Source organism: the organism of the source record quoted next, unplaced genomic scaffold (assembly GCF_019419815.1).
Source record: "Pyrus x bretschneideri cultivar Hongxiangsu unplaced genomic scaffold, Pyrus_bretschneideri_v1 Contig1, whole genome shotgun sequence".
Lineage (NCBI taxonomy): Eukaryota > Viridiplantae > Streptophyta > Magnoliopsida > Rosales > Rosaceae > Pyrus > Pyrus x bretschneideri.
The window spans coordinates 14,361,752-14,385,890 of NW_025999390.1; the positions used below are offsets into that span (position 1 = coordinate 14,361,752).

The following is a 24,139-nucleotide window of genomic DNA, read 5'->3' on the forward strand; positions in this document are numbered from 1 at the left end:
CCCAAGATGTGGTGGGGGCCTGGGTCAGGATGTGACACTATAGGAATGCAATGAACGAATTCAATCTTCAATTTAAAATATTTACACTAGTAGATACCACAAAATCTTATTTTATACTTAATGGAAGTATAATATTAACTCTAAGTGTTTGTTTAGTCTACCGTTTTACTGCAATATGCATTCTACGAAACTTTTTTCAACGATCTAACCGTCGAACTTATTTGTACACAATTCGAGATTGCATATGTAAAAAATCGTAAAAAACAAACATTCAGAGATTACGTAACGGAACAAAAGTTTTCAATGGTTATAAACAAAAAATCATAATTTAACGGTTATTTTAGCTTCGATTTTAATGATTTTTTACAGCTACACTCCTTGACCCTATAAGAATGCAATGAATAAATTTCATCTTCAATTTAAAATATTTACGCTAGTATCTTATTTTATACTTAATGGAAGTATAACATTAACTCTTAAGTGTTTATTTAATCTACCGTTTTGATGTGATACACATTCTACGAAACTTTTTTCAATGATCTAAACGTCAAACTTGTTTGTACACACTCCGAAATCGCATACGTAAAAAATCACAAAAAACAAACATTCAGAGACTAGGTAACAAAACAAAAGTTTTCAACGGTTATAAACGAAAAATCACAATTTAATGGTTATTTTAGCTCCGATTTTGATGATTTTTTATAGTTACAATCCTCGACCCTATAAGAATGCGTTGAATAAATTCAATCTTCAATTTAAAATATTTACACTAGTGGATACCATAAAATCTTATTTTATACTTGATGAGAATGTTTAACATTAACTCTAAGTGTTTGTTTAATCTACCGTTTTGGTGTGATACGCATTCTACAAAACATTTTTCAACGATCTAACCGTCAAATTTGTTTGTGCACAATCTGAGATCGCATATGTAAAAAATTGCAAAAAACAAGCATTCAGATACTAGGTAACGGAACAAAAGTTTTCGGTGGATATAAACAAAAAATCACAATTTAGCGGTTATTTTAGCTTCGATTTTGATGATTTTTTACAGCTACACTCCTCGATCCTATAAGAATGCAATGAATGAATTCGATCTTCAATTTAAAATATTTACACTAGTGGATAAATCTTATTTTATACTTAAATGGAAGTATAACATTAATTCTTAAGTGTTTGTTAAATCTATCAATTTGATAGGGTATGCATTCTACGAAACTAGTTTCAACGATCCAACCGTTAAATATGTTTGTTTATACTCTGAGATAGCATGTGTAAAAAATCGCAAAAAAAAAATTCTGAGATTAGGTAACGGGACCATGAGTGAAAAAAAAAAACATTCAGAGATTATTCTTGCGGCCACCCAAAATTTTGCTTTGTTTTGTGTCGGTTATATTCGACAGGGCCATGAGTGAAAAAAAATATATTTAAACCATGTGTTTATTTATTTATTTTTAATCAATATAACATTTAAAATAATAAAATAGTCAATTTCTGTTGGTTATAACCACCAGAATACTAAAATAATAACCTTCAGAAACTAAAATAATAAAATAGTCAATTTATGTCGGTTATAACCGCCACCATTAACTTAAAAACCGCTAGAATATGTTAAAAATATTTATAAAAAAAAATTCAAAAATACTGGCGGTTATAATAATTTTATGGCGGTTGCATCCAACACTAAATATCCGCCAGGAATTTATGTCGGATATAACCGACATGATTTCATTGTTATCTGACACTAACTAAATGATGTGTCGGATATCTTTTATTTGACATAATGGCTTATTAAACCGCCACCATCATTCGACACCTAAAGCTAATATTGTAGTAGTGAGAAGATCTACTACGTTTTCCCTGTGTTGTAGTATCGAATCTCTTTAGTTTGTAAACCCGATTTATATTTCATTCTCCAAAGATTACCACCCCTGTAAAACACAAAGAGAAGTGGTTGTAAGAAGACGAACATTGCCTAACAAGGTCATAATCTTGCCCAATTCTCCTTTTGTTTGTACTTACATAAAGTAAATTTGTTATTTATGCATTTTTCAATGGATCCTATATCATTTTCGAATGCTTTTCATTCAAAGTTTCATCTATGATTAATCTTGCTAAGCTAATTAACATTGCTTCTTTATTGTTAACCTAAAACTATAACCAGAGAAATAATTTGAAGGGCCTTGAACTCCCTTTAATTGGACATATGATATTCTGAGTAAAAATCCTTGTTTACAAGGCAAGAAAAAGAACTTTATATAGACTTAACCCATTTGTAAATAATCCAACTAAGAAGTCTAAAAAACCTGTGGCGCAAGTAATCAGTCCATTTAATAACCAAAAAAAAACAATCTGTTATACAAAGATAACGGTGGCATGCTCAGACCCATATTAGTTTTGATTGAGAGCCTCAAGGCCTAACAAAGGTCCTACAAAGGCACGATTCAAACTAATAATAAACTCATATTGCAGTACATCAAGCAGCAAACCTTGCTCGACAAGCAAGACCCAAGAGAGTTGTGCGAGGGACAGATCTAGCCTGAACACCATGTACAACAATTTTCTTAAACATCAATATAAACATACCGTGCTAGGTAAGATAGAATTAAGGCGAAAGGCCCTATGTACTTGATATTTGGTATATCTTGTTAAGATTTTAGAGTGGAATCAGTGGTTCACTATTAATTATATCGATAATGTCTCAATCTAATCACATGCACAGTTCTAGCATTCTTCAACATACTGTTTTGCCTAAATTTATTAATTTTTACAGTATCATCTTCGATCCTTTTTAACCATTTTCAATCTACAATAGATGGAGGGGATTCAAAGTTGTGATTTATTATAACATTTGAGACGATTAGGCACGTATTAAACGAAGAGCTAGTTAGTACGAGTCATATAATTAGAAAGTCACAAAGAAGAAAAGCCATCATCGAGCGATATTATAATCAAGACCTAATTTTTAACTCGTGCCTGTGAATTAATGGCATGCAAACTAATTAGTACGTACGTGTTGTTAATTTCTACTGCTTATGTAAATTAGTTCATTAATTAATTAAGGATAAATTATATTTTACCCCCTTATGTTTGAGGTCGATTTCAATTTCTTACAACATCTTTAAAACATTGCAATTTCATACATTTACTTATCATTTTATTTCAATTTCATACATCCGTTAGAAATTTTGTTAAGTAAACCGTTAAGTGATGAAATGGTAAATATGAGGTCCCCATTTGTGCTGACGTTGCCGCCACATTTGTGCTACGTGGCTAAACACTTAATAAATTCCCCCATCACTTCTGCGGCCTCTACCCTCCAATGTTCAAGCATTCGCGCACCTCCACCTCTTCATCTCAACGGAATTTGCCACAGTTCGAAGCTGCAGCACCAACCGTAGCCGCCACTCGGAACTGGGAGCACGCCCTCCAATTCTTTAGGTGGGTTGAGCAGTTTGGCGTCTTAAAGGGTGGGTGATGGGGGATGGGAGATGGTTAGGGATTATGGATGAACAAGTGTGGCTGTGAGGATGAAGGAGATGGAGATGGTTGCTCCGGTGGGAAGGGGATTGACATTGTAGTTGTATGAGATAGGTGGTGGTGATGGAGAAAGATGGACATGAAGTTGGGAGGCTCGGGAGGGAGAATAGGGGTTGGGGGGGGGGGGGTTGCAGGGGAGGTAGGGGTGGGGTGGGTTTTTTGATGGGAGGGGAGGTGAAGAGAGTGGAGGAGATGGAGGTGGATGGGTTTCTGGGTTTTTATTATTATTATTTTTTTTTTTAATAGGGTAAATTATTATAATATTTTAAATGCATAAAAAATTATTTTGTTTGCCATATGGTACAAATTTGGCAACCATGTCAGGACAAATGTGGATCCCATATTTGTTACGTCATCACGTAACGGTTTACTTAACAGATTTTCGAACGAATGTATGAAATTTAAATAAAATAATAAGTAAATGTATGAAATTGAAATGTTTTAAAGATCTTGTAAGAAATTAAAATCGATCCCAAACTTGAGGGGGTAAAATTTAATTTACCCATTAATTAATTAAAATGTAATTTAATAAGTAAATGTATGAAATTGAAATGTTTTAAAGATGTTGTGAGAAATTAAAATCGAACCCAAACTTGAAGGGGTAAAATATAATTTACCCATTAATTAATTAAAATGTGATTTTGACGGCTTGAAGTGAACGTATATGTATAAATCTGAATCTGTTCGTCACTACTGCTAGGAACATAAACGTATTTTTCCTTCAATTTTTGGATGGATTGCGCTTACCCATGGTCGTGCATGGCATTCAAAACGTGTTTAATAATAAGCAAGCACACATGATGATCGGGAAAACGTTTTATGAACATATATGAATATTAAACGTTAATAAAATGTTTTTCATTTTTTCTTATCCCTTTTTAAAGGGGGAGAAGTAGTGACAAATCACGATTATCCATTCTTTCCAGGCCTGGAGAGGTTATAGGTAATTTCATCCTACCCGTGACCACAACCAAGCAGACTCAGTGACTTGGAGCATCGAACCTGGGACCTCCCATGTTTTTTTTGTTTATTGGAGAGCAATAGTCCGTACCCTTAGCACTGAGCCAATTGCTAGGGTTATGTTTTTCTTTTTTCTTATTTTTTATTTTTTAGAACAAATTTTCTCTTTTTTCTTATTAGATTTACATGTCTACAATATAGGTTAATAATATGTTTGCTCACATGAATTAGAATTAAAATCATTTTGATTATTGAGTTATTTGCGTTTACTTTCTTACTTTTCTTGTTTTTAACAATACATTTAGAGTATAAAAATGGGAAATTTTCGTTAAAATTTATAATAAAATATATACCTGAAAATTAGTAATTGAATCAGCTAGTCTCCGTAGTTAATCGATTCCTTTTCCTTACTTCCTCTGTTTCAAAGTTCTCCGATTTAATATTTTTCTCTTTCCTATAAAGTAAATGTGCCATATAAATAACTAACTGCACTTGGGTTATCCACCCAATACGTCCAAAATCCTCCGAGTTTCCTGGGACAAGATGATACTGATTGGGCCTCGTCAGTTTGGTTGAAGTCGTAACATATCCCAAGCCCACGTAAGAGTCCAAGTTGGAGAAGTGATATCCAAGCTCATGTACACATATAGGCTTATCTTTAATTGGATCGGGTTTGAAAATCACGATAGTTGATGAAGATTGAAGACTTTATCATGATTTTCGAAACAAGATGAAAAAAGATTGGAGACTCGATGTGCGATAATTCATCTTCCAAACATATGATGGTGATGTCTTCCAAGTTCCACCCAAACGTGTTTTGTTCTAAGTTCCATCCAAAGTGGACTAAATGTGGTAGCTATGTTTTTCCTATCACGTATTATAAGATTTAAGATATCAACAATATGATGGATCAGCGCATAATTCGTGAGTATCTACGTTAGATTTTTATTTATTTCAAGAACAATATAATTACTAAGCAAACGCTAAATGAGTATTATGAGTTGATACCTCTTACGCTTTCTTTAAGAACGTCAAACGATGGATGCATGTGTTTTTCGGTACTGTTTCCTCACGAGCAGCGCGTCACCTAGGGGAAGGAAGTTTCTTAACTTCCGCTGTCCTTGTTTTCAACCCTTGTTGGGATCCCCTCCGAAATCCCTATACATCCAAACCACTGAGTTCGATGTTGATGCTGTTTAGCAAAGTCTGCAATCCTACCGTATAATAAATAAATAAACTAATGAAAAAGATTTGAAAAATTTGAGTTTTAAAGATAACGATAAAATAAATGATAAAATGAATAGTATCATGATTAACTTTTTAGTGTAAAAATATAATTTTTCATTAAAATGAATATGAACAGTATCAGAAGTTTTTCGGTAAAATTTTCTAATAATAAATCGAAACATATAAATAGCAATCTGTACGGCAGTGTTGTAATGGATGTGAGTGACTGTTCTGGATGTGTTCTTCGACAATAAGTCACGGTTAAACAATTGAACCGTGCACAGTAAGCAAGCCTTCATGTATTCCATCATCTTTTTTGTTTTTGTGAGCGTCTCTATCACCAAAGTAGAGAGAGAGAGAGAGAGAGAGAGAGAGAGAGAGAGAGAGAGAGAGAGCTCTTAATTGTTAATTCTTAATTCCCCGACGGACACGTAGCATGTTTATCCAGTACAGAAAACTAAGCCTAATTAATTCAGAGCATATTCACCTGAAGTTTTGACATTTTATATGCTCGACCGGCACCGCCTTTGCTAGCTGCTATAACCGAATGAATTTTCCATAGAGGGAATAGTTATTTTCTACTGTCATAGTTGCATTTATAGGCATAATAGCATCAATTCACTCGTGTTTTAACACATGTATTTTTTTATTAAATATTATATTTTAGGTCATTAAATATTAGTTATGTTGTTTCTCGAATGTCCAAAATAGCAAAAAGCTTTTCTCACGTAATCGTTAATATCAATATCATCATTAATTCACGTATATTATAACTTGTGTGTGTTTGTTTATTAATTATATATTTTTAAAGTGTTTCGTGCAATAAACACATATTTGATGCTTCTTAAAATATATACTTAAATTGCTTTTAAAACAAAAAAATACTTTTGCCAAAAACATTTTTAATCATTCTAAAAACATATTCATATATGTCTACAACGGTTTGTTCTTCGCATTAAGAAACCTTTCAAAACGAAAATCTTATTTCATTTTATTGATTGAGCACTTGTTTTTTGGGGTGGGTTCCCCTTCTAAAAGAGGAAAATAAAATAGTATTTGATGAGAATAATAACAATGAGTGATGAAAATGTCGGGTGGATTATTTTAAAAAGAAAAGAAAAAGGAAGTTGATGGAAATTAAAAATAACAGCTAAGCAGCCATATTTCTCAGGGCCTGAGCGCGATCGAATGATTAGCACGACCTTTGGGTGTCAGTCGTATGCCCGGCAATTCACTGCAGCTGTTTACCCTCCAAAAAATCCCAAAATTCCAAATCACGGCGCCTTTTTTTACGAATCCCCTTCTGGGTCTTGCTTTACAGTCCTCGAATCGAATTGGGTTAATTTCAATTTCAAAATTCTGATTTGATCCGATCTCAATTCTTCATAAACTCTGTCTCTTTCTGTTTACGACTTTTCAGACTTACTTGTGTTTCTGTAGAGTCCACTACTAGGTCAGTAAGTAGGGGTAGGGTTTCTGAAAGCAAAAGGTAGAGAGCAGAAGATCATGGAGCTCAGCGCCTTCTGGGTCCACGTGTCTGTCACGTGACTCTGAAGATTTTCCTTTTGTTTCAGTCGTCGTCTTCCCTGATCCTCTCTCTCTCTCTCTCTCTCTTTCCCCCCCTTCTCTATGTTTGTGTGTATATGGCTTACCACCAGCAGCAGCAGCAGCAACAGCAAGGAGGTGGGCAGCTGTTCAATTCCCCGTTCGGGGACACGACGTTGACGAAGGTGTTCGTGGGGGGGCTGGCCTGGGAGACCCAGAGCGACACTCTACGACGTCACTTCGAGCAGTTCGGCGACATCCTCGAGGCCGTCGTCATCACCGATAAGAACACCGCCCGATCCAAAGGCTATGGCTTTGTCAGTACCCACTAACCCTTCTCCTTAATTTCCCCAAAAATATCAACATTTGATCAAATTTTGATAAATTTGAAATTAATCAGCTTTTTTGTTTCTGGGTTGTTTTTGTTTGGAGGGTTTAGGTCACATTTCGTGATCCCGAATTTGCAAGAAGGGCTTGTTTGGATCCCAATCCTCTGATCGATGGCCGCAGAGCCAACTGCAATCTTGCCTCTCTGGGTCGTCCCCGCCAACCTTTCCCTTTTCATGGTATATTTTTAATCTAATTCTCGTTTTGTATTTGTTTTCCTTGCATTTTTGCTCTATTGGGTACTTAGGAACTGCTTTTCTAATGCTTGATTTGCTACGAAATTGTTGGTTTGGTTGATTTGATTGCAGGGCAATTGAGATCACCAGCTCCAATCCTCGGTCGTGTGCAACCGCCTCGAGCTGCTTACATGGGAAGCCCCAACCCTGCTTACCACCACCCTATTCCTCATGGTTACCAGCCCTGGGTTCGTGTACCCATCTTATGGGTGAGTTCTAATTTAGAAAGCTCTTGACTTTAGATTATCTTCTCAAGCTTACCGGTTGAGGCCAATTGGGTGTTGGAGCTTATGCAATTTGGCTCCTTTTGTCTTGACTGCAAGAGGCAACATTTCATTCCTGAACACACGACAATTATCTGATCGAGTGTTTTTCTCGCCAACCATTTCCTGAGCATTCCCGTTTCTGAATTTGAGCTATCAAGTAATTGTTTTAGGTACCTAAGACTGAAACGTTAGTGAATGTCATCGTTTACTGTATGTTGAATGCTGGGTGGGATATGCTTGACCACATAGTAACTAACTAGCATTAAGCTGTGCAAATGCATAAAATCACATTATAATGAAAATCTTATGTTGTTTAATTTGCTTTGTAGCTTTTATGCTTGTGCTATAGTATTCATCTCTTCTGCTAAAGGATCTAAGAGTTTTGAGTTGTCGTAGTTACTTGTTGTACTCCCATTGTTTTTCTGACACTTAACCAGTGCCCATCTTGGAAAAGCGTGAGATGAAGCTTGAATTCCATACAACGTGGAAACTCCATTTGGCTATATGATTTCAAGAGATTCATCAATTTCTGTTTTGCAGGTACACAGGATATGGACCTGAATTTGTCTATCCACAGGTCATTATTTTAATATGTTGTTACAAAGCTTTTATTTGCTATTGAAGAGTATAAGAACAATGCTTGATTATTGGAAAGCTGACTTGTCCTGTTACCGTTTTTTGTTCATCAACTTTGGCCAGGGTGCCTACAGTCCTTACATGACTCAGCAGCAGTACCTTCAGATATATGGGGTACCAGGCACCGTTAACCCTGGCGTATATTCATATGGACAATTGGGTCATTCACTCCCCGGGAGTCATGGGTATGCAACGGTTCAAAACTATGGAGTTCCAGGTCATCATGTAATGCAATTTGGCGGCTCCAATGTCGGTGCCGCATCCCCAGCTGCCATTCCGACGATTCAAACACCATATCCTGCAGGCAACATTCTCTTCCCAAAACCCTTCTTCCCATTTACAAAGATGATAACACACCTTCATTGCAATTTAAAACTTTATCAGTATTTTCTCTTGAAAATCTTAAATTTTTCCTGATTTATGGTAACTCATATTGTACGCTATGCCTGCAAACCCTATTTCTTTTTTCTGCAAAACATGTATATGATCATACAACATTGCCGCACTGATGGAAATTGGCAGGAAGTGGTATGCAGTTTAAATAGTTCGAGTGTAAAATCAGTGATTCTGGTTTGCTGGTTTTCTCAGGTATAATTGCACCAGCTCCAGGACACACGCAGATTATGCTTCCTACTAATTCTCCTCAGTTCACCAGTGGTTCCGATCAAACTGCAGGTTGAGTGGTAAATCAGAAAGGTCACATCTTGAGGTAGAGATTGTCACATTGACAACCTTTTTATTAATCATATCTGTGTAATTATACTGGACATCTGTCTTTGTCGGGGATGCAGGTAATCCTTAGATTGCAGCAGGACTAAGAGAAGTTACTGCTACCTAAGTGGCAGGCTCTAAATCTAGCCTTGCAAGTTATTATCTTTGCTTTCTAGAGGTGACACCTGCTTTTCCCTTATAAAATAAGATTTTACTCTTAGCACAGAATAGTAGCTTATGAACTTATGACAAATTGCAATTTAACATTCTGCAATGCAACAAGGGTTTAGCAGTGTTTGGAATGGATAATGATGCTTTATCATCTTTGACCTGAAATTAGTTTACTTTTAGCTCTATTATTTAGAGAGGTTCCGTCATAGTGCGTTGGCACCATGTTCGTGATGAGAAAGAGTGACACACGTGTGTATACACCCGTTGACACCCCAGATTTTTTCCTATTAATTCTGACTGAAGCCAGCAAGTTCCCAACTTTGGGGATTTTTAGCCACATCTGAAACAGGGCTTTTTTCTATAACCAGGAAATCAGGGATCAAAGTACATGGGACCTAATATTATATACATACATATATATGTATATACACACATTTGTCATTGTATCAAGTAATACCCTCATTGTTTTTTTCTTTAAATTTATTTTCTGGTTTATAAAATCTTCTAAATATGTATGATATGTTTAACCATTGCAGGTCATTCATGGTGGTCATCAGAGATACTGCAAAGTCAGCTGTTAGATGTTAGGAGGGTGGAAGAGCATCATGGGTTGTTGCTTTTTCACCTGGTGGTGTCTGTAAAATATGCCGTTGCTGTGCCACGTGGCTGAAAGCCGCTTGGCGCGATATTATGGGTCATTGCTGTTTGCCGGAAATATGGTTTTCCGGCTGCTACAGCGTAATAAGAATGTAAATGTGTAAATAACCCTAAACCCTCCCCTGTATCAAAGAAAGAATCAAATACGATTCGTTTCAGGGACTTGGGACCCAACATATGGGTTCACAGTCAATTGTCTAGTCTCTCTCACACATTGTATTCAGCAGAAAAAGTCATTGTTCAATTTGAATTTGTCTATTCAATCCGCATTTCGTCATTTTCCTTTGGCTAATATTGAAGCTTCAGCTTCTTCTTCCTCTTTATACTATTTGGTTTGATTATTTATTGGTGTGAGATTAATATAAATGACATCCATGTTTGCGGGAGAAAATCCGTCATCTAAACGATTTTGAGTGCAATTGTCACACCTTTATGTTATATGGCTTGATGGTAGTACTGTGTGGTTTCTTCATGCAAGGTTCTAAAAGGGATGGTCGGGTTGCCGGCTGGGGCTAGGCCTCTAGGCAGGGGTCTTGGTAAACTAGGCGGATTTAAGTAAATTTATCATTTATTGTATAACTAAGTGCATAAAAAAAATACACAATGCATTGAGATACATAAATTGCAATATAAAATGACATATAGGTCTAAATTATTAGAGCTCGTTTAGATGTGCTTTTAAAATAACTGAAAGCGCTTTTGGTAAAAATGTTTTTGGAACCAATCCTTAGTAAAAATGCAAGTAAATCTTGAAAAAAATACTTAAATGCTTCCTGGAAGAAGCACATAGAAAGCACTTAATGTGCTTTTGGTACAGAAAAATATTTTCTCTAAAAACGCTTTTAGCCATTTTAAAAGCACATCCAAATGAGCCCTTAGAATATAATAAAAATATAGAGAAAAAACATATAACGTATGATCATCTAAATATTCAATAAGTCTCTAAGTATATTGAAAAAAATATAAAATGTAAAATAAGGTTATCTATTTTATACTTAATGAGAGTCGTGAACTAGACGATGAGTTTTTAGAACAGTGCTCTTATGCAACACATGTTGGCCACCAGATCTCATTTTTGAAAAGAAAAAAAAAAAAAAAAAAAAGGTTTAGAACATTTCGAAAAACTATAGATTAGAACTCTGAATTTTGAGAATCTCTATATGCTTATCAAAATCTTGGGTGTGAGTGGGTAGAAGCCCAAAACTAAAAGGTAATTGTAGTAAGGCCCAATAACCTCAAATCTCATATGCTTCAACCCCAAGCATCGTCGTCCTCGTTATTCCATTTCTCAGATTTGCATCTGTAAAAACCAACTGAAGAGGAAGCAGAAGAGAAAATCGGAGAAAATGGAAGACTACCCAGAAGAAATGAGGAGTCCGCCGGTGAGCCTGGTGTCAGTGGTGGGATGCCCGGAGCTCCACACCTCAATCTCCGCCCACCTCCACTCTCTCTCCCCACCAATCAACACCCTCGCCTTGCCCGACCTCTCCAAGGCCGCACTCATCCTACCCCCAAAGCCCAACCCTACTTCCACTCCCTCCTCCGATTCCTCCGCCCCTCCACCCGCCGGAATAATAAAGCGAGATTGGCTCCTCAAGCACCGCACCAAAATCCCCGCCGTCGTCGCCGCCCTCCTCTCATCGGATCGGGTCACTGGCGACCCGGCTCAGTGGCTCCAACTCTGCTCCGACCTCGACGGCCTCAAAGCCCTCCTCCGCGGCAGAAACATCAAGCTGGTCGTCGTCGTCGTCTACTCCAATCCCAGCGGTCGGAAACTCCGGGACTCGAAATTTGTAAGGTGGATTTAATTGGGCCTTGAAAAGATTGGATTTTGAATTTTGTTGGGTTCGATTTGGTGCAGATGAAATCTCGGAGGATCAGATGGTGGCTGTGCGGAAGCGCGCGGAGGTGGATGCCAAGTATCTTCTCACGTTTTACCGCAACCCAGATGGCGGCAGCGATGGTTCTCAGTTCAAAGAGTCTCTCCATAGACTGGGAAGCGTGTTTGCAGAGCTGGCCGGATTGTATTACAGAGACGAAGGACGAAGGGTTAGAGCTCGCATTGAGAGGAAGTCTTCCAATCCGGCTGACCTCAACATTCGCTATTCCTTCAAAGTAAGTTCAAGCTGGAACATTTGTCTTTTGATCACTAGCTGAATCTGTATCGGTTTTCGACTTTCTGATGATAATGTATGTATCAATTCAATTTCATGAATTTTGTAGGTTGCTGTGTATGCTGAGTTCAGAAGAGATTGGGTTGAAGCTTTGAGGTTTTATGAGGATGCTTATCACACCCTTCGGGAGGTATCCTTTATTGTGCTTTTCCACATTTTTTTGGTCTTTCGAGTTAGTTAGTAGCTTCCCAAGAATCCGAACCCAGTAGTACAATGCCAATAGTATGGATTTTCATCAAAGATATGTCATGGGTGGTAACTTTCGACCTGTTCAATGTTGTTGAGATTATGTTTGAATTTGCTTGCAGTTAATTGCTGGGGCATCAACTAGTGTGTCGGCGATTCAACGGTTAGTTGAGATAAAAACTATTGCGGAGCAATTGCATTTTAAAATTTCAACCTTGTTATTGCATGGTGGGAAGATTGTCGAAGCAGTTGTGTGGTTCCGCCAGCACAATGCTTCATACAGAAAGCTCATAGGAGCACCAGAAGCTATATTTCTTCACTGGGAGTGGATGGGTAGACAGTTCTTGGTGTTTGCTGAATTGTTGGAGACGAGTTCAACAGCCATTCAAAGCATTTCACCTCTTCCCGTAGGCACAGCAGACAGACCTTTGACTGAGTGGGAACTTCAGCCGGCTCATTACTATCAGGTGAGCTTACCATCCTAATATTTTACCAAATCAAGGAATGGCGTGATATATCACCTTAAAGTTCCATAATCAGTTTTTTGAGTTCCATCCGTACTGTTTCATTTTCATTCTACTCAAAGCAGCTGCTGCCCGGACAGTATTCTTACAGTGTTCTACCAAATTAGATTGTCTAATTAACCCATACTATACCAACATTTTATGTAGAATGATTGATTAAAAGTTTGTTAGCTTTAATTAGACAGATTATACTTTCCGCTCTGTTGATTCAAAGAACTTTATTCTTCACACAGTTAGCTGCTCATTACTTGAAGGAGAAGAGATCTTCTTTGGAATTTGCAGTTTCAATGTCAGAAGGTGATATTGATTGCAGTGCTGAATCTGTGGTACCTTCGTCTTATTTGGGTCAGTTTGCTCGCTTGATTGAGCAAGGAGATACATTTGTCATGCAACCGTAAGTGTTGATCAATACTGTGAATTTTTTTTTTCTTGACTTGTTTGATTCTCTTACTAAAGCTAACAAAGTTTAATTCAACTTGCAGCCTTACTGATGAAGAGTACATGCGTTATGCTATTTCTGAAGGAAAAAGGTTCCAAGATTCCTTTGAAATTATTGCTTTACTAAAAAAATCTTGTGAATCATACAATAATCGCAAAGTCAGGAGAATGGGCTCATTTTGTGGATTCCAGATGGCTAGAGAATATTATGCTCTAGGTGATTTTAGCAATGCGAAACAGCTTTTTGATGACATTGCAAGTCTATACAGACAAGAGGGTTGGGTCATTTTGTTGTGGGAGGTATTGGGTTATCTGCGTGAATGTTCAAAGAGACAGAGTAAAGTTAAAGATTTTATGGAGTACTCCTTTGAAATGGCTGCGCTCCCTATATCAGCTGATACTGGTATCCAGTCTTTCCGATTTGAAGAATCTGGTCCAGCTGGGCCTGCGACTCTCCAACAAAGAGAAACAATACACAAAGAAGTTTTTGGTCTTGTTAGTGGAGAACTGAGATTGGCATCAACTGAAAATGGTAATGATCTGAAAGTATCTGGTGAAAGTCCACTTCACCTTGAAGTTGATCTTGTCAGTCCCCTCAGATTGGTACTTCTAGCTTCAGTTGCTTTTCATGAACAAATAATTAAGCCTGGCTCATCCACATTGGTTACGCTGTCACTTCTGTCACAGTTACCCCTTAATTTCGAGATTGATCAGTTAGAAGTCCAGTTCAATCAGTCTGACTGTAACTTCATGATCATGAATGGCCAAAGGCCTCATGTAGCTGACATGAGTGATGGCCAACCGGGTCGCCGAGTAGAGACTGCTCCTTCTTTGGCACTTTCTACAAATAAGTGGCTGCGATTGACATATAACATCAAATCTGGTAAACAAAGTTTCTTTTCTGCACTTGTCAATGTTCAGATTATGCATTTAGGTTCATTTAGATATGCATGCGGTAGAAATAGCCTTATGCATCATTGAATTAGCATATAACATGAGTTTGATGTACTCTATTGTAAGTGATTGAAGCTCAACTCTTAGTTGTGGATGCCCCATCTGGTTCATCCAGCAATTTAACTGGGTTGAGTTAGGCTAGCTTAGAAAACTTAAAAGTTTCCGTCATTGCTTTATGCTTGATTATTAAATTATTGCATTCGTCCTTTGAGTACCAGGAATTCATTTTGTTGATAGTATTGATAGATTTATCATGCCCTCCTATTATTATCTGATTGTAACACAATTCTCTGACTATTCAGATCAAAGCGGAAAGCTTGAATGCATATCTGTTATTGCAAAAATAGGACCCCACTTCACAATCTTTTGCAGAGCTGAAAGTCCTGCTTCAATGGATGAATTGCCTCTTTGGAAATTTGAAGATCGCATGGTCACCTATCCAACCAAGGACCCTGCTCTGGCATTCTCTGGTCAGAAGGCTACTCAGGTTGAAGAGTCAGACCCAGAAGTGGATCTTAGTTTAGGGTCTGCCGGCCCTGCACTTACTGGAGAGAGCTTCATAGTACCTGTTACTGTTACATCCAAGGGCCATGATGTTAATTCTGGTGAGTTGAAAATCAATCTGGTGGATGTAAGGGGAGGTGGTTTGTTTAGTCCAAGGGACACGGATCTATCTACGGATAGTCATCATGTTGAACTTCTTGGTATTTCTGGACCGGACGGAGGAGATGAATCCCAACTGAACGCTGATGAAATCAAGAAAATTCAACAGTCTTTTGGATTGGTTTCCGTTCCTGCTCTCAAAAGTGGAGACTCGTGGTCTTGCAAATTGGAAATCAAGTGGCACAGACCGAAACCAATTATGCTCTATGTATCATTGGGTTATTCTCCAGATAACAATGAAAACACTCAAAAGGTAAATGTCCACAAGAGCTTGCAGATTGAAGGAAAGAATGCAATTATAATTAGCCATCGCTTTATGCTTCCCTTCCGGAGGTATCCATTGTTACTTTCTAGGATAAAGCCAGGTCCTGATTCTGACCTGTCAGCATCAATGCCTTTAAACGAAACAAGTGTACTAGTTGTTAGTGCTAAGAACTGCTCCGATGTGCCGCTTCAGTTGCTATCCTTATCTCTTGAAGCAGATGATAATGATGGCACCGAAAGGTCATGTTCTGTGAAACATGGAGGTCGGGACCTATTACACCCTGCCCTTCTAGTTCCAGGAGAAGAGTTCAAGAAGGTTTACACTGTCACTTCTGAGATGAATTCTTCAAAGCTCAGGTTAGGTAATGTGTGCCTTAGATGGAGAAGGGATTCCGGGACTGCAGTGGAATATGGTTCTACGGCTTCAGTTTTAACTACACACAGACTTCCAGATGTTAATCTAGAGTTGTCGCCTCTTGTTGTGAGTTTGGAATGTCCTCCTTATGCGATCCTCGGAGATCCTTTCACGTATTTTGTTAAAATACAGAACCAGACTGAATTGCTTCAGGAGGCCAAAATTTCATTAGCAGATGCACAAAGTTTTGTGTTAGCTGGGTCTCACAATGACAGCATCTTTATTCTTCCAAAATCTGAGCACATAGTCCGATACAAGCTTGTTCCACTTGCCTCAGGCGCACAACAGCTACCGAGATTCACGTTAACATCAGTTAGATATTCAACGGGGTTTCAGCCCTCAATTGCTGCATCGACAATTTTTGTATTTCCTTCTAAGCCTCATTTCAAGATGGCTGCTGTGGGAGATGATAGGATGGAATCAGTGGTGGCTGAATGAATCCTGCCTCTCTTGAATAATTTTTTGCAGATACAAAGTGGATGTGATGACAGGCTTGCTAGATGCTGTTGGATTGATTTGCGCTGTATTTCGCTAATGTCGAGCAATGACGAGGTGGTTTACTCGGAAACATCAAGTTCAGGATCGTAATATTTCGTGGATCAATAGCATTGACACATTTTGATTAGGAAATGGTTTGCACCTTTTCGAAGTACGGTTTTATCAACGGGAGGAGCTGAACTTGGAGAATCCTGACAAGAACGTACGATTACCAGGGCGAAATAATGAGTAAAAATGGCTTGGAAGTCCCAAGTCTGGATGTGAAGAGTACACTGGTTCAACTACTTTCACTGATGGTTGCAGCTGGTGTCGGCGGGGTGACACTGATCGGAATTGACCAACGGTGACACGTGTTTCAGATTTATGACAGTGGTGTGGGTTGGAAATACTAATAGTGGTGACATTTCTTTGTATCTTTAATGTTAATGATTTGATAAAAAGTTAACAATCAAGGACAAGATGATTTTACAGTCTGCAGTTTGCACCCGTCAATACTTGCAACCAAATGGAATTTTGAATAAGGTTGTGCCCTTTGGAAAACTGATAAACTTAGGCGGGGGTCTTGTAATTAATTATAAAGTACTCTTCTAAATATGGAGATGATAACAAGATAAGTTGTTCAAATTCAAATTTCATGTTGACAGTGGAAACTGTAAACTAATCTGATCTATATAGGACGAATTCGAACTTGGCGCGGTAAGAAAAGTACACTGTCATGATCAATTGGCCTTAAACCGAAATGTACATAAATTTAAAATTTAAAGTTTCATCAAAAGCCAGATTACCTGCTTCAAGGGTCATATCATAGGTTCAGAAGCTTTTTTTGGTTATTGTTTGTGAAAGAGTTGGTTTGATAAAAATACTTGTAAAAAGGTGATCATGCGATCGATCGTTCACGTAACAATTTAACAAAAGTAATGACAAATTTTTACAAAATGATCAAAACGATTTAAAATGGACAAATTCAAAGATCACTTCTATCTTTTTTCATTGTTAGTAACAAAATTGAGAAGTTATACTAATCTCAGAGATCATTTTGGCTGACAAGTTTGGTTTAACAGGGATTTCCACTCAACTGTAAGGGGGGATAGCAAGTTGTCCAAATTCAAAATTGTAAATTTGATTAAATTCATGGAGTGCAGGAGAACAGGGCTCCATAAGTATAAACCTTACATAAAACAACCAAAAAATAGCTAGAAGCTGAAATTCTACCACTACACATCTCACTCATCATCAGCTCACCACATTCCCCCGACGACGGGTCACTCTGGCCAGCACAATATCTGTTTGTACAACCAATACAGTTTTCACGCTTCTTTCAGAAAAGAACGGGTTTCGTGCTTTAATTTACAGAGACTCCGGACTTGTGGACGGCCTAATTCTTGAAGGCATTCGCATGGGTTTGTTTACCGCACCACCAAATGTATCATGTAGGGAATTCTTTGGTGTGATGGACATTTTGTTCAACGCAGAGTCAAATTCATCGAGATCATAACGCTGTTCCTCCAAGCTGTGCAAAATCGCATAATCCATTCCGTCCACATTTTCTTTCGCAACAGATTCACCTATGTCTTCGTCACAGGAATCTTCGTCAATATCATACGTAGGATGAACCATAGACCAGAAAATGAACTTCGGCTGGATGTATCTGTAGATAAAGGAAAAACCAGCGTCAGAAAAGCTTTCAAAAGAAATTTTTAAGCATTGGATTCTTACAGCTAACTAAACTTTCCTTTTTGACCTTGAAAGTTCAAAGTTAATACAAACCTGTCACTTTTCTTCAGCAAGCACGGGTCAAATGGGAAGAACATATCGAGCCTTTCCCTCCCGCCAAATTCCTTTGAAAGTTCTGATTCCAGAAAGTCATTGAATTCGAATTTCTCAAGTGTCATGAATAAACCAGCTGCTTTTGATTGCCTTAGAAACTCGTTTTAAACATAAAAGAACAAAAGTAGGCCAATGATTCGATAGTTTTAAACATAAAAGCATCCTTCTCGAATGGTATAAAAGAGAATCAAAGACCGAGGGAATAGAAAGATAAACACTATAACTTAATGTAGCCTGTTTTTGTCCAGGGTAGGACTACATGTAAACAATCCTTCTACAATTATATGATTGTGCCCAGAAACAGTCCTCACCTCCAGCGGGCTCAATTTGTTATTCAAAACCGACTCTAAAGGCAGACGAAGAAGCCATGACTTCAGCAGAGGAACATCCATCATTGATCTCATTCGGAAGCATAGCAAATACATGATGGCCTGTTGGACCAGTAAATCGGTCATATAAGTAAATATTTGATATTGCAAAAATTTGATATAACATCAAGTAACTTAAGAATAGAAGCACATGAATCAAATTACGCAACTAATAACATAGGGAAAATTTGCAGTGTGAATGTCAAAAAGTTGCACACTTAGTTCCAGAACTAGATATGGAATCTTCCCTCGTATAGTATGGAGATACGATTGAACGTAAATAAACGTCAAAATTGGCAATTCAATATTTAATAAACCAAAAAAAACCAAATTTCAAACCACCGTTGTTAAATACTCTAAACTTTTTCACATAAAAATTTCCCATCCACCTACAACATATTATTAAATTTTTAGACTACCAGTGCATAAATATTCTTCTTCGTTTTTCTTTTCTTAGTTGTAGGAGATAAAAACAAAAACATATTTCAATATGCAACTCACTTGATTAAACAACTGTTTACCCTCTTCACATGATATCTTGAAAACTAAGAAATCTGAACTATTTACTATTGTAAGTCTGAGGAACTGATTCGAAAGTCAAACAAAACAAACCTGACATCCAGAATAAAACACTCGATGAGCTTCCGGATTTACTTTGTCATTCTGCATTTTGACATATTTAGAGCACCAATCCACCAACCTGAAACCAGAGTAACATATGACAAGGGCATTAGACAAATTCCTTCTGTCTTTCCTTTATTTCTTTTTTTTTTTTTTTTTTTTTGTCTTTTTGAATCTAGTGTCTCTGGATCTTTGACCCGACTAATCACTAGGCTCCCCGCTTGACCCCAAATTCTGTCTTTCCTTTCTTATGCCTCATTATTGAGTCATGGGTTTGTACACAACCTTTCCTGTCTTTCCTTGCATGGGGCTATGGGTTTGTACACAACCTTTCCAGTGTGCTAGCAATCACAGAGGCTGACAGAAACTTCGCACGAGACAAATAACTAGCAAGATAAGAAACGGCACTCATTCTGCACAAACCCAAAACAGAAATCAGTACCATAAAGAATGTGTCAAACATCTAAAACCAGAAATTCTGATCTTCAGAATGTCCTATTTCGTGACCGTTAAACCACATAATAGCCTCCCAGGTTTTCCATCATTTCTCTTAACATGGGCAGTGATTACATGTGGGTTAAGTGACACACCTCATATATATCTAACCTATTTTGTATCATAATGGTCAGCAAATGCAAGTCCAGATATTCATTAGAAAAGTGTCAAATCCTAAAAGCTGCACCCAAAGGTACAAGAGTACAAATGTGATAGAATAGCAATTAGAGAACCACTAACAGAAATGATACAGATGATAAAAAAGATGAAATGTTTATGTCCACCTTAAGTGCTTTAAGGATCACAAGCGTAAAAGCAACTCGTGCTACGAATGCAATACCCCAGTTTAAGAACTAAGAAGTAAAAACAAAGAATACCTGACCATACACAAGTAATAGCAAGCATATTACCTGAGAAGTGGGGGGTTGGTACTGCAGAAAAAAGTATTTTCAAGCATCAAAGCAAATGTCACGCCACAATTTCCAGGATCTAGAGAACATGCATAGAAGATCACAAACTGCAATAAGAAAGAAGCAATTTAGTAAGGAGATAAAATAAACCAGTAGATATACAACGAGGAATAAAGTGGAAAAACAAAATAATGAATTAAAAAAACAGATACGGAAACTTTGTAAAAATTACCTGGGCAAACTTGGACTTGTATGCAGTCAAAACAGTCCTCTTAAATGATTCCAGCAGAGTTTCAAAGACCTAAACACACCATATACATGGGAATTAAAATGTAAAGAATGGAGACAAGCATATTGAACATGCCAAGCCTCAAAATCAGAGAGTTCAAAGATACCTCGATTAAACGGCCACCAACTTCACAAGACTCAAGATGCTCAAAAGTTAACACCAACAAGCTATCTAATTTTTCGGCAAATGAATTATTTCCTGAAATCTTCACACTTACTTTTCTTGTAATCTGTATAAATAACTTGCAATCACTAACAATGAAGGCTCAAAATCATCATAAACAATAGAAAAGAACAAAAATGGTGTGAGAACCAAAATAAACATCAATAAACTCAGGGACAACTGCAAAGTAGCAACTATGCTATCATATTCTGCTTCACCCTCTTCTCTCCCCATCGTCTCTTTATCCTTGAATTTTGAAAACCTCTTTCCCCCTTGCATGCCAAGTTCTAGCAACTCGTTGTCAACATTACTTAATTAACACTACAATCGAGGGATTTCAACTCATTCTCTTAAATATACCTGACTCTTCACAAAACAAGCTTAACTCGTAAAGAAACTCAATGCATGGGATATTAACTTAGATAGAGTAATTAAACTCAATCATACCTCACTGCCATCATTCAGATCATCATCTGTAGACTCGTCTACAGCTTCTAGCTCCATCTCAAATATTCCTTTACTTGAGTCATCTTCTATGTCATCCCATCCAATCTCCACCTGTAGGAAGCCAGTTCATAATGTTTGTTACGACAAAAAGCAATTATTCCGTTCAACTATTAATTTCAATTTTCAATTGAATATACATACATCCAAATCTAGCAGCAATTCCACCATGCCAGCTAGCATTGGGATCCGAACTACTTCACCAAGAGCGCCACTCTCCAACTTTAGCATGTTCTCTACGTACATCACAACACTAAGAGTCTACAAGAGCAATATGGCATATCATATAATTATCAATTTAGAGAACACTGGGATGTTAAGTAATGCAGACATTCCAAAGGGAAAAAGACAGAAACATGTTCAATAATGAATCACAGTTGGAGGGAAAAGCCATTATTACGAAGTCAAATCGATATTATACAATGCTATAAACAATGAAACATTGGCCTAAACAATCACGGCCACTTTGAAAACCATATGTCGCCTGTATACCATACGAAAGCTAACAAAGATTGCAGAGGATATCTTTTTGAGTTAACAACACTATTAATAGATGGGTACGTACGTGCTGTGCAGAATTAACTTACATTTATATCATGAAAACGATATTGTGGCGTTGCAGCTAAAACAATCGGCACAAGTCTCGCAGGGGAGAGTGGTAGCACATCAGCAATATCATTCAGAGTTGAATGCACGCGAGATAAAACTTGGCCCTTTCTTGTAAGACCACGTGGCAGCTGGAAACTTCTAGGTGGAAAGAATTGTTTTGTGAGCATTGCCAAACATTCATCAACAAACATCCCATTCGAAGAAGCCTGCGGCATTACTAAGCGAAAACAATCTAAAATTTCTGTCAACTCATTCAAGAAGCTTTGGAATTTGACAAATGTAGAAACATATAAAACCCACGTACCAACGAAACAATGAAATGAATCACTGCATCCATCACCTGAGGCCTGTACGTCCACAAGTTCATCCTAAAAATCTGAAACATTTTCGCAATTCATAATTAATAAAAAAATAAAATAATAAAATAAAATAAAAACCAAGGATTGGACACATGCAGGGAGATACAAAAACAAAAATGTATCCTTACAACTTACTGCAGAGAGAAGTAGATTGTGTAGATCATGATCTATGCAAGAAACTGCTCTAGATGGTGCCTCCAAAGTCGTCTGCCAAGAATTAAACATTAAAAAAAAAAAAAAAAAAATCAAAACTTTATCAAAACCAATTCAATTGAAACCCAATTAATTGAGTATAATGTACTAAGCACGTACCTCAGAGCAATAAACCGAAAAAAAACACTAAACTTCGATGAAACCAATTCAAATAAACCTTGATTGTAATACAACAACATACCACAAGAAAAGCCTCCTCGTCGGCGCCGTGCCCTTCTTCGTGGCTCACAACCGAAATGAGCCGTTCATAGTCCTTGTTTTCAGCCAGAGCCTAAACAATTCAAATCAAACTTGTCAAAATTAACATCCACACCAAAACAACCAAGGGCAAGCTCACTAAAACCCTAATCTGGTGTAAGAATGCACATTTCGGGAATCGGAATCCTGACCGATGGTGAACCTGAAGTCACTGAGCAAAGAATATCCCTGACGTGATACACGAGGTCGGAATCGGTGAAATCACCGTCCTCCGCCGTCTCATCGAAAGTCGCCTCGTTGTTCCTGAACTCGACGCCCATGGTTGTCTCGCCCAAAGCCCGCCCTACGGATCCTCCTGCAAAGAATTTCAGTGAGGATGCCCTAGGCGTCGGGGATTTCGGTTCAGCTGGGTTAGCAGGCGGAGGAGGCTCGGAAAAGAGAGCGGCCAGCCGTCTTCTTTGCTGCGGCTATGGAGTCCTTGCTTCTTCAGTGTTGTGTGCGGCCACCGAGTGTGAGAGAGAGTTTGGAAGAATGAGATTCCCCCAAAAAACCAGGGTTTCCAAGAAGCAGCCGCTTCATTTTTGCATGTATATCTTTGTACCTAATGCCTTGGTCATGATCCCTCTCCTTTTTAAACGCGGGAGACTCTTCCATTTGTTGGTCTTTTTCTTCCATGACACTGATACGGAAACTTAACGGTTATATTTTGTATACAAATATTTAAATTTGTAATCTTTAGAAGTTTAAATTTGTAGCACTTTTTTACCAACTATATTTTAATTATTTTACTTATTGTTTAGCAGGTGCATCCACGTACATTTGACTGTTAAATTTGTTTTATTTTTGTCAGAAGATAATTTTTTATTGGAATCAAAGTCCAACACTTACATAACAAAAATATTACTCTTAGTACAAATATGTATCATCACTTATGCTATCTCTTTAATAGAGAGGGGACACACATGTGCCCTATTTTTATTAGAGAGATGATATAAATATGATGCATCACAAAGCTAATACGGATTACAAGCGTAAATTCGTGAAGAATAAAATTGTAGAATCCACCACCTGTTTGATAGAAATTGCAAAAGATAAATTTGTTTAATTGATAATTAATTGAAAGATCTTTTTCTCGTAAAAATTCATCCCGCTCTTGTCTTAACATCAAAATATGTGGTAAGTATAGCATTACTTCTTAGATAACCGCATTAGCATCAGCAGCTAGAATGTCAAAGAGCCAAATTGGTAGTTAGTGGATCCCAGAAGAAGCTGCCTTGTCTGGAAACACAAAAGCGGCCACGGTGTGCGGTGCTTTGTTACAAGATCGTGAACAATAGCGAAACGAAATCGAGTGAAACTGAGAAGCTAGCACCATTTATCGCCATCACTGTGTTCTTCATTCCTCCTCAACGTAGGCACTAATAATTCAGCTCTCTCATCCTTATTAACCTCCACGTACTCCCCCCAAGCAACGATCCATCCGGGGCGGCGCCATTAAACACCCACACGTTCCGGCATTTCCATATATGCCACAAACCAAACACCACCTGCTGCATCAGTCCCGCGCCCTCCTTTTTGTTGGAGTTTTATCTTATTTTGTTTATTTTATTTTAAAAATTGTTGTAACAAAAT

General features: G+C 37.6%; 2 protein-coding genes and 1 pseudogene across 2 annotated transcripts; 2 read left to right on the plus strand and 1 right to left on the minus strand.

Annotated features, from left to right (window-relative positions):
- The first annotated feature begins 6,818 nt into the window (after nucleotides 1-6,818).
- Nucleotides 6,819-10,613, plus strand: LOC103950191 (RNA-binding protein 24). Its single transcript, XM_009361361.3, is given in 8 exon segments — nucleotides 6,819-7,589; nucleotides 7,712-7,838; nucleotides 7,968-8,077; nucleotides 8,079-8,104; nucleotides 8,702-8,738; nucleotides 8,861-9,101; nucleotides 9,386-9,506; nucleotides 10,216-10,613. Coding segments are annotated over 7 exon segments (852 nt in total). The 5' UTR covers nucleotides 6,819-7,370; the 3' UTR covers nucleotides 9,478-9,506; nucleotides 10,216-10,613.
- Nucleotides 10,614-11,677: 1,064 nt separating this feature from the next.
- On the plus strand, nucleotides 11,678-16,922 carry LOC103950190 (trafficking protein particle complex subunit 11). The gene is made up of 7 exons (XM_009361360.3): nucleotides 11,678-12,103; nucleotides 12,198-12,451; nucleotides 12,560-12,640; nucleotides 12,819-13,163; nucleotides 13,454-13,614; nucleotides 13,703-14,541; nucleotides 14,915-16,922. Exons 1-7 carry the CDS (start codon nucleotides 11,683-11,685, stop codon nucleotides 16,390-16,392), a joined length of 3,579 nt encoding a protein of 1,192 aa, XP_009359635.2. The 5' UTR covers nucleotides 11,678-11,682; the 3' UTR covers nucleotides 16,393-16,922.
- A 632-nt stretch (nucleotides 16,923-17,554) lies between these two features.
- On the minus strand, nucleotides 17,555-23,123 carry LOC103950283 (annotated as a pseudogene).
- Nucleotides 23,124-24,139: the final 1,016 nt, after the last annotated feature.